The 19,513-nt window shown below is 35.6% G+C and overlaps 1 protein-coding gene across 4 annotated transcripts in view; it reads left to right on the top strand.

Annotated features, from left to right (window-relative positions):
* The window catches only part of LOC149788544 (uncharacterized), a 176,941-nt gene that overhangs the window by 117,422 nt on the left and 40,006 nt on the right, over positions 1-19,513 (top strand). For all 4 annotated transcript variants that reach the window (XM_089974571.1, XM_089974569.1, XM_089974570.1 and 1 more), the window contains exons 5-6: positions 13,422-13,649; positions 16,595-16,720. In XM_089974571.1, the coding sequence (XP_089830697.1) occupies positions 13,422-13,649; positions 16,595-16,720 (354 nt within the window). The remainder of the gene's footprint in view (positions 1-13,421; positions 13,650-16,594; positions 16,721-19,513) is intronic.

Below are 19,513 nucleotides of genomic sequence, written 5' to 3'. Positions count from 1 at the left end.
CCTATAGTTACTCCAGTTGAATTGCAGACTTATTGACCACTACCACAGACCTATAGTTACTCCAGTTGAATTGCAGTCACACTTAGCAAGTCAACAAGCCCTATAATGAGCATATTATGTCCATCTTATTCATCCATCAGCCATTTGGTTCCCATAAGATTGGTAGTTGCAAATTAACAGAATTTTCATATGCTGCTTTATATTGATGATACATCAAAAGAGTTTGATTTTCAGCCATCTTTGTCATCATAAGGAAGAGTTATGGCACCTGATTGCTCATCTTTCTAACTTTAATTTCTTCAACATAATTTTACCATATATTGTTGAATTTGAACCAAATGAACATTAATTATATTGATGAAGCCAAATTGTGTATGTACATTATTTATGTTGATGAGACCTTGAATGAATTTTACTTACATTCCAGGACATATTCTCAGGACTTTTTACCCAAACTCAAAGTGCAATCATTTTAAAATTCTATTACATGAATTAGAATAAAACAAGAACTGTGAAGATTCTTGTAAGTTAAATGCTGAATTTCCCTGATCTAAATTTTCTCCAAGTACCATATCTACATATTCCTCTAAGTGGGTTACCTCCCTTGGTTAGGACAAGAACACTACCAGTACGATGTAAATTTTCTCCATTGACCATACATCCTCCTCACAGTGTAACCCTTGGTTAGGATAACAAGACTACTACTGTGATATAATTTTCTCCAAGTACATCTAAATTTTGAATTTGTGTCTGAGCTTGAGATTCATACCCAGAAATAAGATACAGGAGCAGGTTATTGTGTGGAAAAGTTGTGCCCCCCCCCCTTTTTCATTACTTTGATTTCTGAACACAATAGATTGCATAATTTCAACTAAATTTGATTGCTTGTTTTGTTAAGCTTCAGTTTTTACGGTATAAGTTTACTAAGGATTGTGACTTTCATTCATATTTGTTACATGCAGTTTTATATTTACAAGGCATATAATGAGTTCAATTTCCAGCTTTCTACATGATGATTTAGTATGTCCTGAATGATTGTTGTTGTTTTAGGGTTTAACGCCATTTTTCAGCACACCATAGGCTATACATGGTGGCCAGTATTAATGGTGGAGGAAGAACCTGGTAAATGCCCGGAAAGAACCACCGACCCTCAAGAAGCTACTGGCAAGCTTTCTCACATACCCACATTGGCTGAATCCAAGACTCAAACCCATGCAGACAGAGGTGAGATGGCAGTGATCCGTAATGGAGAGCGCTTTAGACCACTCGGCCACTCGGAGCCCCCTGCCCTGAATGATAATTGTAGCTCGTGTAAATGTTAAAAATATTTTCCAATTATATGATGTCTACAAAACCAAATGCTACTGATAACTGCATGTTATGTACAATTATTGGTTTATTTAAACATATTTTATTTCTTATATTTGAAGTTCAAGATTACAAAAGCCAGTGTTTCTTAATGTTCTCCTTTGATGATACAAAAGTTGTAAACATATTTGAATATATGGCAGATGATATTGAATTTTAATGCCAAATAATGTTAAATTTGTAAACTAATCAAAGTAAAGAATCTCTTAGTTTAACATTCGCATTTTTAGCCAAGGTATATGAAGCACAACGATGAACAATAAAGCATTTGATAAAAGATGAAAATAATGAAAAGAAAGACGAACAGAGAAGCTATTTATTAAATTGTTAGGACATTGTGGGTAAAGTTGAAAAAAGGAGGAGAAAAAAAAATAGAACAAAGAAAAGGTTTTAAAAAATCAAGATTAAAAGTGTTCAGTACGTTATGTAGAGCAAGTCGTTGCAAAAGCATGTTGAGATCACGTCTCTTTTTGATATAGGTTCTTAACCATATATTTTATATACCTTGATGTGATGTAATATCTGCCATTGTTATTAAGGAAGAACACACAGCGAATATCATAATTTTCTTTGAACTTACAATTATGCATGTCTTATATCTCATTTAAATCAGTCTCAAAAATAAATCTTGCATGTGTATTGAAGGCATTGCAAATCCAAAGGGGAGAACGCCCAGCATATACAAGGGGAGTAACTCATCTAATACGTACTCACCTGTTATTGGGACATTGTTTATTACACACTGTAATGTGTAAATATTAGGATGAGCTTAAACGTCATAAAAGTTGCTAAATAATACTTTCCTAATTATTCTATCCTGGTAGTTCAATAACACTGGTCAACAGTGAAATCATTACTGACTTGAAAAGGCCCTAATCTGTAGTATTTTGGTGTGCCGAACACGAATATAACCGTGAAAAATTTGTATTGGCTCTCGTTTTGAAGATATTCATATACCTCATTTTCTATGTTTCACTGTGTAAATTTCTCCAGTAGGACTGCAGCAACATCCGGAATAATGATGTAACATTGCATAATACCATCATGCTCACATCATCCACAGTTGATTGCATCATTTTCTGATGCAATGCAATACTAATGCCATGCGGCTGCTGAAGTAAGTTGACGTCAGCAGTGTACTATACATGTGTAGGCCTATTATACTAATGCCAGGCGGCTGCTGAAGCTGACGTAAGCAGTGTACTATATAAAGCCCAATCAGATAGGTTCAGCATTTAAAATATTTTAGACGTTGTGCGAGACAGTTCAAGCTACTGTTACATAAAACTTATTATTTTATCCATTTACGTACAATAAAGAACAGTAATGCCTCGAAAGTGTGTTAATACCGCGGACAATTTTTGCTATATTTGTGGGGAAGTGACATTTGCCAACCAGAAGAAAAGTATCAATTCTCAAGTGAAGAAGGCATATCATCTTTACTTCGGATGCAAGGTTGGTGACCAAGACAAGCCTTGGGCTCCGCATATATGCTGTGCTACATGTACAACACAGCTTTCACAGTGGTTGAATTGCAAAAGGTCATCAATGCCGTTTGCAGTCCCAATGGTGTGGAGAGAGCCAAGCAACCACCTAAATGACTGTTACTTCTGCTTGGTTCCTCCTCTTTCCGGCGGAATAACGAAGCGAAAGAAGTCGAGAATAGTCTACCCAAACATTCCGTCTGCATTGAGACCAGTTCCACATGGTGAGGGACTTCCTATTCCAGAACCTCCAGCAGAATATTCTCTTGATTCATCTGACGAAGACAAAGGTGAGTCGACCTGTTCTTCTCCTGGTCCATCAGCATGCAGTGATCCAGATTTTCACTGTGGTGCATCATCAACCCCACACAGAATAACACAGGAAGAACTAAATGACCTGATTCGTGATTTGGACTTATCAAAGAACAAGGCAGAATTGCTAGGATCAAGACTCCAACAATGGAATCTTCTAGAAGAAGATGTCACAATTACTGCATATCGAAAGCGCCACCAGCAATTGGAGCCTTTCTTCAGAAAGGAAAGTAATCTGATATTCTGTTCCGATATTGAGGGCCTCATGAATGCTTTAAAAATCACTCATGACCCACAAGAATGGAGACTATTTGTGGACTCTTCGAAACTGAGTCTCAAGGCTGTGCTTTTGCACAATGGAAACATTCTTCCATCTATTCCAGTAGCGTATGCTGTCCACATGAAAGAGACATACGATAACTTAAGGCAGCTACTGAATTCCATTGAGTATAACAAGTACAGCTGGCACCTCTGTGGTGATTTGAAGGTAGTTGCCCTTTTAATGGGACTGCAGCAAGGATATACAAAATACATGTGTTTCTTATGCGAGTGGGATAGCCGAGCAAGGGAAATGCACTACATGAGGAAGGAATGGACTCACAGGCAGAATGTAGCCGTTGGAGAGAAGAATATCCAATACCCAGCTCTGGTTGAGGCTCAGAAAATCTTGCTACCACCCCTTCACATCAAACTAGGTTTGATGAAGAACTTCGTGAAAGCCATTGACCGGACTTTGCCAGCATTCCGATACCTGCATGAAAAATTCCCTCGACTCAGCCAAGCAAAGATTAAAGAGGGAGTTTTTGTGGGTCCTCAGATTCGAGAGCTTTTCAAAGATGACCGGTTCAACAACTTGCTGGAAGGTGACGCGAAACAAGCATGGAATGCTTTTCGCCTAGTTTCTACAAACTTCCTCGGAAATGTTAGGGCAGAAAACTATAAGGAACTAGTAGAAGACATGTTGATGAAGTATAAGAAACTTGGCTGCAATATGTCTCTAAAGATTCACTTCCTTCATTCCCATTTGGATTTCTTTCCTAGCAACTGTGGTATTGTTAGTGATGAACACGGCGAACGTTTTCATCAAGATATCGCAACAATGGAACAAAGATACCAGGGAAAATGGTCCACTACAATGCTGGCTGACTACTGCTGGACACTCCTCAGAGATGCTCCCGAACAGCTGTACAAGAGACAGGCGAAGAAATCTAAGATGTAGTCAATGACTTGATTTTTTATAGGTAGGCTATTACAGTTGACCTTTTACTATTGGAATGCATTTCGTTATGTAAACATTAATTTCTTGCAGATTACAAAAAAACTAGAGCCAATTTTGCAATTTGACTGTCATATTCGTGTTCAGCACATAAAAATTGATAAGAATTGACTAATTTTATTTCAGTAACATGACTTTTGTAAAAATTTGTTGTCCAGTGTAATCTATTCAACAGTACAACCATATTGACACCATACCTTATCCAAGTAGCCCTGCTAATCACTCATGATTGAAGCTGAATGGGATTAGTCATTGGAAAGGAAATCTGACCTATCTTTGGACTTGTACACATTACATTCTTTGATTGTCATTGGTATGCAATATATTTAAAGATAAAATCAAGTAGGGTTTCCCAGCAAGTAAAAGGTCATGTTCCATTGAATTGGCAAGAAAACTGGTCTTGATTGAATAGTCACGTATACCAAGAAATTAAAGAAGACATAATTCTCATATGACTAACAAGTTTTCCTCATGACTTTTATTTGGAGAGGAAATATTTTAATATTGTTTCAGAAATACTTATCAGGATTGTTAAAATGGTTTAACACAGTAACAACAAAAACTCTTCCATGGAACAAGATTAATAATGAAACAAATGGCTGCCACTTCAAGGAAATTCCAAGGATCCCTGAAAACTGTCCAAGGTATTAGGTTTTTTGGTATGGCAATGTAACATATTATTAATTTGGTTAATTTGTGATAATAACCCAGGGGGTATGTACAGCAGTGTAATGTGTTAATAATCGGGGGTGGGGGGTGGGAGGTTGTGCAGCAATGTAATGTGTTCATAATTTGTGACTTTGTAGCATCTACTACTTTTTGATAATACTTAAAATCCTATTGTTTTGTTATGGTATTGTGGTGTGTTTTGTTATGGTATTGTGGTCTGTTTAGTTATGGTATTGTGGTGTGTTTTGTTATGGTATTGTGGTCTGTTTAGTTATGGTATTGTGGTCTGTTTTGTTATGGTATTGTGGTCTGTTTAGTTATGATATTGTGGTCTGTTTTGTTATGGTATTGTGGTCTGTTTTGTTATGGTATTGTGGTCTGTTTAGTTATGGTATTGTGGTCTGTTTTGTTATGGTATTGTGGTCTGTTTTGTTATGGTATTGTGGTCTGTTTTGTTATGGTATTGTGGTCTGTTTAGTTATGGTATTGTGGTCTGTTTAGTTATGGTGGTGTATGTCCTCTTGGACCTGTACTGAATAAAGGTGGCAAAATTACAACGTAAACTGTGTATAGCAACCATTTTGAGGACTCCCTTGAAATGGACTTGTAATGAAAATTGTATATAGCAACCATTCTCAGGACTCCCTTGAAGTGGACTTGTAATGAAAATTGTGTATAGCAACCATTCTGGGGACTCCCTCGAAGTGGACTCGTAATGAAAATTGTCTTTATATCAAGGTAAACATATAATGATATTTGTAAGAGTAAACTTTACCTTTCTATACATGTATTCCACTTTAAATGTGATCAAGACTAATAATTTTTAGCTCGAGACTACTGGTCATAGACCAAGGGAGTTTATGAGATAGCCTGTAATCCATCCATCTGTTAGCATAAAGCATCACTTCTAAACTGCTTGGAGGATTACCTTGATATTTCACACACATTTATTCAAGCCATGGTATAGATGATCCTAAATGAAAATGGTGCTTCTTCGACTGTTGTCATGGCTATTTCAGTGGCCATCTTGAAACTGTTATCATTACTCTTCCTACAACAACAACAACAACTCTTCCTAAATTCATTGTTATTTTAACATGCAGTTTTAACCAAGAGACTTTTTATTATTTCTTTTTGAACCTACATAAAAATGGTGCAGCTTGCACATTCAATATGGCCACCACAGTGATGACCTTGACAATTTTGATATGGCTATTGTTCCCAAATTGCAGGTCAAGTCAACATTAGGGCTTGAACTAAAAGAAGTCTTATGATGTGTACTTTGTCCTAATTGAAAATTGCTCCAATCTGATATCTGATATTGTCACCATGCAGCCATCTTGAAAATCTTATTGTCACTACTCCATTTGAAAAGAAAGTAATAGTCATATAGGGTTTTCACCAAAATATTTGTATGGTGTCTAGTAGATTCTAAATGAAAATGATAGCAGTCTCATAGCCAATATGGTGGGTGTGATTAGAATATAACATAGATGTAATTAGCTAAGAAATGAATTTTTTTTATATGCTTGTATTTAGTCCGGTATATTGTGCCTTGGCATTGTCAGTCTGTTAACATTTCCTTGTCTGACCCATAACTTTGCAGTAGTTGCAGAGATTTTCATTAAACTTATTCCAAGCATATTGTATAAATGTAATAAATAAATGGTCTTAAACTAAGTAACAGAAAAGAGTAAAAACCAACAAGTTCTATAAAATTCAACAAACAATTTATTTTCCTTGAATACAAAGTGAACATTTAAAAAGAACTCCAAAATAATTCTAAATGTTCTATCACAAATCCAGATGAATATAACTCTGTGTGAATTCATGTGGTGCTCCAAAGAAATTCCTATATTGAATGTGCTGATATGCCAATAGCAACATATTGTACTATTGTGCCAACATTCTTGATGTTTCACAGTGATATAATCCAAAATGTCATTCAGTGAATTCTAAGAAGTATTTATGAGCACTTTGTAATTCCAATGATAATTTAACTAAATAAATCCTCTCAAATATTAATTCAAACATGACTGTAATTTACTCCTCTAAAGACTGATGTTAAAATGGGAATGAGTAATTCTGTTTCTTCTCCCTTATACCTGTATATGAGATCAGAATGTGAACATTCCAAGTTGTCAAAAAGACAGCAAGATCAGGAATTTCCATGTGAAAAACTACGACCTCAGATAAAAGTAAACATGTTTACCTCCAGTAATAATGATTTTAAAATATAATCTTTGATCGAAAATTAGATAAATATTAGCTATGTCAGTAACATATAATCATGGATAAAAGTCAACACTCATTATATATATATATATATATATATATATATATATATATATATAACACAACATGTCAAAATCATTGGTATAGTCACATTGCTGACAGCATGTCAAAAGCGGTAGTATAGTCACATCACTTACAACATGACAAAATCATTTGCGTAGTCTGCTTAAACATGTCAAAATCAGTAGTATAATCACACAGCTTACAATGTCAAAATCGTAGTATAGTATAGTCACATTGCTTACAGCATGTCAAAATTATTAGTATAGTCATATTGCTTATAGCATGTCAAAATCATTAGTTTAATCACATTGCTGAAACATGTCAAAATCAATAGTATAATCACACAGCTTACAGCATGTCAGAATCGTAGTATAGTCACATTGCTTACAAATGTCAGAATCGGTAGTAAAGTCACATTGCTTACAACATGTCAAAATCATTAGTATGGTCACATTGCTTACAGCATGTCAAAGTCATTAGTATAGTCAAATTGCTTACAGCATGTCAAAACCAGTAGTATAGTCATATTACTTACGACATGTCAAAATCATTTGCATAGTCTGCTTAATGCATGTCAAAATCAGTAGTATTATCACATTACTTACAACATGTCAAAATCGTTAGTATAGTCACATTGCTTACAACTTGTCAAAATCATTAGTATAGTCACATTGCTTACAACATGTCAAAATCATTAGCATAGTCACATTGCTTACAGCATGTCAAAATCATTAGTATAGTCACATTGCTTACAGCATATCAGAATCATTAGTATAGTCACATTGCTTACAGCATGTCAAAATTATTAGTATAGTCATATTGCTTATAGCATGTCAAAATCATTAGTTTAATCACATTGCTTAAACATGTCAAAATCAGTAGTATAATCACACAGCTTACAGGATGACAAAATCGTAGTATAGTCACATTGCTTACAAATGTCATAATCGGTAGTAAAGTCACATTGCTTACAACATGTCAAAATCATTAGTATGGTCACATTGCTTACAGCATGTCAAAGTCATTAGTATAGTCAAATTGCTTACAGCATGTCAAAACCAGTAGTATAGTCACATTACTTACGACATGTCAAAATCATTTGCATAGTCTGCTTAATGCATGTCAAAATCAGTAGTATTATCACATTACTTACAACATGTCAAAATCATTAGTATAGTCACATTGCTTACAACTTGTCAAAATCATTAGTATAGTCACATTGCTTACAACATGTCAAAATCATTAGCATAGTCACATTGCTTACAGATTGTCAAAATCATTAGTATAGTCAGATTGCTTACAGCATATCAGAATCATTAGTATAGTCACATTGCTTACAGCATGTCAAAATCATTATTATAGTCACATTGCTTACTGCATGTCAGAATCATTCGTATAGTCACATTGTTTACAGCATGTCAAAATCATTAGTATAGTCAAATTGCTTACAACATGTCAGAATCATTAGTATAGTCACATTGCTTACGTGTCAAAATCATTAGTATAGTCAAATTGCTTACAGCATGTGAAAATCATTAGTATAGTCACATTGCTTACAGCATGTCAAAATCATTAGTATAGTCAAATTGCTTACAACATGTCAGAATCATTAGTATAGTCACATTGCTTCCATGTCAGAATCATTAGTATAGTCACATTGCTTACAACATGTCAGAATCATTAGTATAGTCACATTGCTTACAATGTGTCAGAATCATTAGTATAGTCACATTGCTTACAACATGTCAGAATCATTAGTATAGTCATATTGCTTACAGCATGTCAAAATCATTAGTATAGTCAAATTGCTTACAACATGTCAGAATCATTAGTATAGTCACATTGCTTACAACATCACCATTTCAGTTGATTGCTATGCAGGCCCTCTAGATAAAATAACATGTAACATAGAAAATTGATGAAGAAGGACATAATATAGAATATGGGCTATATAGGATATGGGTTATATAGGATACAGGTTATGTTATATAGGATCAGGGTTATATAGGGTATGGGCTATATAAAATTCAACAAAGTCTTTATATATCTGTCTACCAGAAAAATGTCAACTGTTGACGAGCATTCATTCAATCTGGAGCATTTGTTGTTAACCCTTCATACCATTACCATCCAGTATACACCCCAACCCACCCCACTCCAACCCTGGGTATCATGTTACTTAGGAAAGTTAATTCCAGTATCTTTCTTTTTTGAAGTTACTCAGCAATGGCAATGCATTCTTCATGCTGTGAGACAATTTCATTTTCATAAAGGTTGGTAATGCAGATGTCAGCTATCATATCACTAGGATCAACATGGGGCAGTTGATTTTTCTATCTCGGTTTTAAGTTCATCACTTTTACTACATAATTGGTTATATCATCCTAAGGAAATGGGAGTTAAGTTCTTTTCCCAAGGACACACCTGATGGGAGATCATTACCTGTGTATGTGTTTGTCTTACTGCAATAAGGTGAGATCAATATCTATGCATGGGTATCTCTCATTACATACGAGGTGAGGTCAGTATCTATGCATGGGTATCTCTCATTGCATATTGGGTGAGGTCAGTATCTGTGCATGGGTACCTCTCATTGCATATGAGGTGAGGTCAGTATCTTTGCATGGGTATCTCTCATTACATACGAGGTGAGGTCAGTATCTATGCATGGGTATCTCTCATTGCATACAAGGTGAGGTCAGTATCTATGATTGGGTATCTCTCATTGCACACAAGGTGAGGTCAATATCTATGCATGGGTATCTCTCATTACATACGAGGTGAGGTCATTATCTATGCATGAGTATCTCTCATTGCATACAAGGTGAGGTCAGTATCCATGCTTGGGTATCTCTCATTGCATACAAGGTGAGGTCAGTATCTATGCATGGATATCTCTCATTGCTTATGAGGTGAGTTCAGTATCTATGCATGTGTATCTCTCACTGCATACAAGGTGAGTTCAGTATCTATGCATGTGAATCTCTCATTGTATATGAGGTGAGGTCATTATCTGTGCATGGGTATCTCCCATTGCATACAAGGTGAGGTCAGTATCTGTGCATTGGTTTTTCTTAAAATAATTCTCAAGACTGAATATGAGTTTCTTATGGCTTTTAAGAAACTCTAAAATTTTGATTTGAGCATAATATATTCAGGTAAAATATTTACATGTGCAATATATCTGACAAAGTTCAGAGACCAGCAGTCAGTCAGTGTACCCAAATTTAATTAAATTCATCTGGCCACATGTCGGTGTCATTGTTATTGTAAATAAATCACTTCCAGAGAAATGTTTCAAATAATTGACAAGTTTCTGTCCATCCCATTCCATCTTCGGCACAGAAGGAATTGTATCATGATTGTACCAAAGATGCAGGGAAAATAAAACTTACTTTAAGTCAGAGTCATAAAAAGTTCTCAAGACATAGAATGCTGTTTAAATAGCTTTAGATGACCAAAAAAAAGTATTTTCAAAGTGACTTGGTGAATGCCTTCAATAAATACCAAAGAAAATAGGATGGATTTGATATCTTTATTAACATCAATGAATATTAGAATCCTGCCTGAATATATTCAATGAATATTAGAATCCTGCCTGAATATATTCAGTGAATATTAGAATCCTGCCTGAATATATTCAATGAATATTAGAATCCTGCCTGAATATATTCAATGAATATTAGAATCCTGCCTGAATATATTCAATGAATATTAGAATCCTGCCTGAATATATTCAATGAATATTAGAATCCTGCCTGAAAATATTCAATGAATATGAGAAAGGAAAAATTTGGATATTTGTTTCATCGCAAGAAACTATAGTCTGTTATATATTTGGATAGCATCTCTCTCATATTCATGTTCATATGCCATGCCTTCAATGTCAGGGTCACATGAAAGGGTAATATAAAGGCAATGTAAGTCACTGGTCTGCTTCCCTATCAATTTTATCGCTTTCTAACCCTTTTGGATATTGCGATAAAACTTGACCCAGGTCCACACTTTGTCAAGCAGTAATCAAGCCCCCATCTCAAAGGTCAAGGTTATTAGTAGGCAAGTGGCATTGAGACAGACATGTCATGTACCGTTTGTTACAGGACCTGGTCCAGGACAGTTGAACTCTAAATTGTCCAGATCTACATTAGCCATTGACTGGTTCAGCTACAAAATCTGAAATGCAAACACTTACTGCAGTTACCAATAATGAAAGGCAGGAAAAAAAGAACAGAATTGATGCAAACTCAAAATTCAGAAAACCTCTTTATTGCTTATTACATTATAAAAATATTTTACTAACTGTAACATTTTCAAAGTTTCAGATCACATAATTATGCTTTCTTTTGTTGGATCCTATTTAAATATCAGAGATGTTGTTAAATGAAACTTGAATTCTAATTGTTCTGAAAATAAATTATATCAATCACCCAAATAAAATAGAACACATTTGCCAGTCAAAGCTCATTCAGTGAAACAGGTGTGGAAAATTAAAGCCCATAAAGTCAGTATGTATATATGCAGTCAGTACTAGCTCAATAGTAACAATTCACTTGGCAGAGAGATGTTCCTGTGGTCTTTCCTACCCCATTTTGGATATTTTTGTGTGTTTGTTGTCATAATATCTAAAATGGGATGAGAAAGGTGAGAGATCTCATGCTACTTGACAGATTGCTCAAACTGAGATGAACTTTGCCTTGGCCCTCAGAGTGCCAAATGCCTGCGAGAAAAAAAAGCAGCAATTGGGCATTGGACTCTTCAGGATAGAGACCAACTAGTTCTAGTCCCTCTGACATAGTGAATAACTCATTGTAGTTCTAGTCCCTCTGATATGGTGAATAACTCATTATGGACTCAGCTTTGTAAAGGATTCAGGAATCAGGATCTTAATGACTAAGAGGGACATGAGGTTTTTTACTATCAATAGTGCAAGTAATATGCTCATTGCTTGTATCAGTATCATCATTGTATCAGCTAAAACTTGGATGTGCCTTTGAATATTGCACTTGAATGATTTGCTGACTCAGCATATGCCATACATGCTGAACAAAATATAAATGATATCTCGACATCATACCTCACCCATGGCCAAGACATTTTCTGGTGATCCTGGAAGGTTCAAATACATTTATTTTATCATAATTTTTGTTTTTTTTCCAGAACATTTAAGCACTGCAGTGCAACATGTCTTGTAGCTGATGAATTCCTGCTGGTTTCTTCTTGCTTTCCACCATACTTAAGCTCATTGCATCTAGAACATATGAGACCGCTCCGGTGGCCTAGTGGTTAGAGCGTACACCTCAGATGTGGGAGGTCGTGGGTTCGATCCCCGACTGAGTCATACCAGAGACTTACAAAAATGGTGTTAACAGCTGCCTCGCTGGGCGCTCAGCATTAAGAGGTTAGTGTTATGATTGGTCAGCCTGGTGTCAGGATAATGTAACTGGGTGGGACATCATGCTACATGTCTGCTAGACATCACTATAAACTGCTACATTGCAGACATCATAGCGATATGACTGAAAAATTGTTAAAGCTACGTTAAAAATCAAAATCACATCACAAATCACATCTAGAACATATGGTAATTTGATACTGTTGATGCTCAGTTTTAGCTATAGTTGAAAACAGACAAACATTTGATTGACAAAATATAAATGAATAACTCATTGTAGTTCTAGTCCCTCTGATATGGTGAATAATCAAGGCTAGACTGGTGATCCACAGATTCCAATTTTAACAGTGCAGATTTCTTGTCAAACTTTACACCACCAGTATGTCACTATCAATCAACTTCTGCTTGTATCAGTGCACTTTAGTGGCTCTTTTCAAATATTTTAAGGATTAAAAACTACATTTTCTTCAGTTTATAAGAACAGATAAGAAATATTAAAGGTCTGGCTGGCTAGTGAAACTTATATATAACTGGTCAGCTGCTAAAACAAATTGGCCTCCTGGTCTTGGTTTGTGGTACTCGTGTTTTAGTAAAATCATGGAAAGATTTGTGTGTTTTTCAGAGGAGGACAGAAAGTCTGCTCATGAAGAAAGGCGTGCTAAGTCAACAGACCAGTCCTCAAATGCTCAGAGAACAGGAAGCACCAATGGGGACAGTGTGGCTCTCAGCCCAGGCTCCCAGAAAAAATCACCTGTTTCTAAAGGTGGTCATCCATTAAAAAATCCCTTGCCAACATCTGCAAGACTGCCCGCTGAGTCATATGCAGTACAGGAGGAGAAGACAGTGAAAGGTATGAACTAAGCTGTAAAATTGTAAGACCTTGCCTTTACCTCTTTCCATGCCAAAATTATAGGACCTTGCCTTTGCCTCTTTCCATGTCAAAATTATAGGACCTTGCCTTTACCTCTTTCCATGCTAAAATTATAGGACCTTGCCTTTGCCTCTTTCCATGCCAAAATTATAGGACCTTGCCTTTGCCTCTTTCCATGCCAAAATTATAGGACCTTGCCTTTGCCTCTTTCCATGCCAAAATTATAGGACCTTGCCTTTGCCTCTTTCCATGTCAAAATTATAGGACCTTGCCTTTACCTCTTTCCATGCTAAAATTATAGGACCTTGCCTTTACCTCTTTCCATGCTAAAATTATAGGACCTTGCCTTTACCTCGTTCAATGTCAAAATTATAGGACCTTGCCTTTACCTCTTTCCATGTCAAAATTATAGGACCTTGCCTTTGCCTCTTTCCATGTCAAAATTATAGGACCTTGCCTTTACCTCTTTCCATGCTAAAATTATAGGACCTTGCCTTTACTTCGTTCAATGTCAACATGACTGGATATTGCCTTTACCATTTTCTGTGCCAAAATGATAGGACCTTTCTTTTACATGTGTGTATAAAGGTAGGACACAGCAGTCCCAATGTGATGGATGTCATTAAGGTAGGACATAGCAGTCCCAGTATGACAGGTGTCATTAAGGTAAAAAATAGTAGTCCCAGCGTTACAGGTGTCATTAAGATAGGACATAGTAGTCCCAGTGTGACAGGTGTCATTAAGGTAGGAGATAGTAGTCCCAATGTGATGGGTGTCTATAAATGTGGGACACTGCAGCCCTAAAGTTATTGGTGTCAATAAATGTAGGACACAAGAGTCCCAGTGTGTCAGAGGTAGGACATAGCAGTCCCAGTGTGTCAGGTGTCATTAAGGTAAGACATTATAGTCCCAGTGTGACAGGTGTCTATTAAGGTAGGACATAGTAGTCCCAGTGTGACAGATATCATTAAGGTAGGACATAGTAGTCCCAGTATGACAGGTGTCATTAAAGTAGGACATAGTAGTCCCAAAGTAACATGTGTATATTAAGGTAGGACATAGCAGTCCCAATGTAATAGGTGTCAATAAAGATCAGATATAGCAATCCTAATGAGATTGTTGTGTATAAAGGGTAGGACACAGTAGTCCCAATGAGATGGTACACAGCAGTCATGTGATGGGTGTGTATAAAGGTAGGACACATTAGTCCCAATTAGATGGTACACAGCAGTCCCAATGTAATGGGTATGTATAAAGGTAGGACACACCTGTCCCAATGTGATGGGTGTGTATAAAGGTAGGACACAGAAGTCCCAATGTGATGAGTGTGTATAAAGGTAGGACACAGTAGTCCCTATGTGTGGTTATGTATAAAAGGTAGGACACAGTAGTCCCAGTGAGATGATACACAGTGGTCATGATGTGATGGGTGTGTATAAAGGTAGGACACAGCAGTCCCACTGTGATAGGTGTGTATAAAGTTATGACACAGCAGTCCCAATGTGATGGGTATGTATAAAGGTTCTAGTTTCCAACTTAAAAGCATTATTGGGCAAGTGAAATTTCAAGTAAGTAGCCTTACCTGACCATTTTTACATTATCATTTTCATGCTCAAAAAGCTACAAATTGGAATCACTGTCCTAAAAGCAGAATGAAATGTGTCACCAAATAGTAATAGAATTTTCAATTGGTAACATTTAAAATGGGTACTAGAGAAGTAGTCATTTTTGGTCTGTAACAGATCTCATCAGTATGACCTCTGTTTAACCTTGCCTCATAAAGTAATATAAATGGGTAGCCTGCATTAGGAATTAAAATCACATCCATTAAACCTGACTAATGGATATGTTTTGGTTAGATCAACAAAATATAGATTTTACTTGTTTACAGTATAATGGAATCTGCAATTTTGTAAGAGCGAGTTCGAGGTCTGATAAACTGTTATGATCAATTAGAAGTGCTTCAAAAATCCATTTCTACCATTTATGTACAACAGGTGTACAATATGCCATCTTTCCTTAGCAGGAATTCTCATTCAACACATGTACTATATGTCAATGACACTTTGCAGAATTTTTTTAAAGTAATATAAACAGTTATTGCATAGTTGGTACACTTTGCCTGTAGTGTATGTAGTTTCATATTTTTGATATTATAACATGTGAACATATCACTTTATGTGATTCTAATTGGTCCAAATAAGTCCATGAAATTATTGTGCAGTATTCTCTTTACTGATTGGCTACTATAGTTGGAAAACTTTTTTTAACCCTGTCTTCTGGAGAAGATTTTTTCAAGGAACATTTGGGTGGCCATTTTTTTATTTAGAGTCACAAATAGAATTGGGTAAAAAATGGTCTTATCTGTCTGAATTTGGCTTATTTACCTCAACAAGGGCTTGTTATGTCACGTATAACATACTGTAACATGAAAAATGGCTAAAACCCCAAGACAAGAAGAAGAACAACAACAAGTAAAACTTGGAGCATTAACACTGTAATGTTTAGTGGTGAAAGCGACACTTTAGGTTATGTTAATATGAGAATTATCAACTTTACTCTAACAGGTACTGCATCAGACAATGCAGCATCACAATCATTGGACATTCTGTGTTGAAAAATGATTTTGTCTGTGTAAAATGTTCTATTTATTCGGAAGGAAGCTTGTTCTTTGATTTTTAATTTGTAAGAAAACCATTGTCTACTTTTAAACAATAATACTAGTTCAGCTTTGTTTGAGACTATTTTTATGCACAACAAATGAAAGGTGCAGCATCTGTCAGAATGAATGAAATTATTCATTCTTCTTTCTATCTAAATAATTTCCACTGAAATAAAAACTATGTTATTTAAAGAATCTCAAATGGATAATGATTTAATATGGAATGTATGATATTTATCAATGATATTTTTTTTCCCTGCAGAAAAGGTCAACTTGCCCTGGCATGAAGCCCAACTATACAAGTTGTATGGTACTTCTGCAGATTATTTCCTCCATCCCAAGATAGAACAGAAACCCGTCAACCCCAAACTAAAGAACATGGCAGAAGGTGAGATAGTTTCATTCAACCAGACTCATGACTGTCATTAGCCATACAGTGGTATGGTAAAGTGGTTTGTGATTTCTGTTACCGATAGATGGTTCTTTGTTAAAATATAGTACAAAAGAAACTACAAAAAAGCTGTTGCTATCTAAAATTGGTCTAGACATATTTTATTCAAATTTTCAAACTACAGTAATACTGACAACTAAAAAGTGATATAATATAAAACCTCTACGAATGCTATTGGTGTTTTAATCAACCGCTGAAATATCCATGTTAGTGATCTTGTCAACAAAACTGCACAAGATGTCACCTTATCAGGTTTAATCCCTTATAGCCTTGTACTGCTCATAAAATGCCTACTTTTTTATCAGATTATTGTATGGCCTAAATCTCATTTTACCAGACAGTTGTATCGCAAAAATCTCATTTTACCAGACAGATCTCATTTTACCAGACAGTTGTATGCCAAAAATCTCATTTTACCAGACAGATCTCATTTTACCAGACAGTTGTATGGCAAAAATCTCATTTTACCAGACTATCATATGGCAGAGATCACATGGAGTCACTTGCTTGTGTGCTTAAGCAAAACTAAATGTGAGAGACTCTTCATTTATTGAATAAATGTTTTAAAAAAATGAGAGGTATATTTGATAAGAGGCATCTAATTATTTTTGAGCTTCAGAATCAGTCTTTGTGTGGTGTTTATTCAATACCAGCCTATATGCATGGTGGTTTATTAAATACCAGCCTATGCATGGTGGTTTATTAAATACCAGCCTACATGTGGTGGGGTTTTTAAGTACCAGCCTATGTGTGGTGGTTTATTAAATACCAGCCTGCATGTGGTATTTATTAAATACCAGCCTTTGTGTGCTGTTTATTAAATACCAGCCTGTGTGTGGTAGTTCATTAAATACCAGCCTATGTATGCTGGTTTATTAAATGCTAGCTTATGCATGGTAGTTAATTAAATACCAGTCTGTGTGTGGTAGTTTATTAAATACCAGCCTGTGTGTGGTGTTTATTAAATACCAGCCTATGCATGGTGGTTTATTAAATACCAGCCTTTGTGTGGTGTTTATTAAATACCAGCCTGTGTGTGGTTGTTTATTAAATACCAGCCTGTGTGTGGTGTTTATTAAATACCAGCCTATGTGTGGTGGCAGTCCCATGATAGATAGAAAATTCCTACTGTGTTTGTCCCATGAGAGACTTCAAAATTCCTCACCATCAAATCTGGGTCTATCCTGACCCATAATGTACCATCAGGTCTGGGTCTGTGCTGACCCATAATGTACCATCATGCCTGGGTCTATCCTGACCTATAATGCATCATCAGGTCTGGATCTATGCTCACCCATAATGCACCATCAGGTCTGGATCTATGCTGCCTGCAGTTGAATTATAAGTGACAAAATACAGTATTTGTTGCCAGTCTTTAGAATATCATGCTGACATGTTCCAGCCATATTCGATGAACAGTTTTAGAAAGTACAGATGAAAATGACTCATAAATTTTAATTGGTTTCCAAAGAGGCACATATGGCATTAAAGATAGTGACAGACATAAACATTGTCATGGAATCAAATATTGTGACAGACTCTTCATTTTTTTGACACATCAATAATACTAGGCATACAGAAAATTCTAATAGCAACAAGGGCAAAAGAAATTATCAAATGACTGTGAAACAAAAGTGTTTATGAAAGTGTATCTCTTTGAGTCAAACTTTTGATGTATTATCTGTAATTGGATCTTCGTTCAAATACTGATCATAATTCTTCTGTTAGGTTAAACTTGCTGTCTTTTATGTGTCACCAGTTTTGTAAAATTACTTTTAATAAATCTGATATGTATCCATGCATTTTAAAATGGTCATTGTTATTAAAACCCTACATCAAAGTGCAGGATTCCTGTCTTTCTGTCAGTCTGTGTATCTATCCATCTGTCCATCTGTAGACACTTCTTGTTACTACCAAAGCCCTGAAACCCTTACACTTGAGCTGTTTTCTAGATAAATTGCCGTTGACAGGTAAAGGTTTTGTCTTTTCAGGTCCATACTTAATTGAGTTATTGTCCTATTTCAACCAGTTGTACATTTCCCATGCAGCAGTTCTTGCAATGTCCAGGAACTCTTCAGCATAAGTGGATGCATTTTGATATGTGCGATGTCTCAGTGACTTAGATGTGCCTTATATGAGTTTTGTCTCATCAACTCATATCTTGGATAGAGTTATGGCCCTTGAGGATTAACTTGTATTGTCACATAGGATTTTATTTGTAACCAGCATAGGTCAAGAACCATTCATCACATTTTGATGCAGTTTGGTGTGTACATTGTTTTGCTTTTAATGTTTTTTTTAATTTATATTATCCATTCCATTGCTTTTGTAGAGTTTTAGCCCTTATATGTCAAATGGTCTTGCCTTACCGTACACCTGTATTAAGACTTTAAACTTGAATGCAGAGACATTATTATACACATGACATTTTATGTCTGAAAAACCCTAATAGTATTACAAGTCAAATTTCACTCAGTTTCCTTCTTATTAGTCACAAATATAGTGCTGTGATGGCTTACAGGGCAATAGTAATCATTATTTTAATTACAAAAACCCTTTTCACTGTATAAATATTGGCATTGGTAATAGTTATATTGAATTCAATACCCTTATCATTGTAGCCTTTTCAGTGTAGGATTAGCAGCAATAGTAATCATTAAATTGAATACAAAACCCTTTTTAGTGTAGGTTCAATTAAAATTATTTGAAATATTGGAAATTATAAAAGAA

This window comes from Sinohyriopsis cumingii, chromosome 11 (genome assembly GCF_028554795.1).
Source record: "Sinohyriopsis cumingii isolate HCF-2022 chromosome 11, ASM2855479v2, whole genome shotgun sequence".
Lineage (NCBI taxonomy): Eukaryota > Metazoa > Mollusca > Bivalvia > Unionida > Unionidae > Sinohyriopsis > Sinohyriopsis cumingii.
The sequence above is the reverse complement of the archived record's forward strand: the minus strand, read 5'-3'. Positions and strand labels throughout refer to the sequence as shown.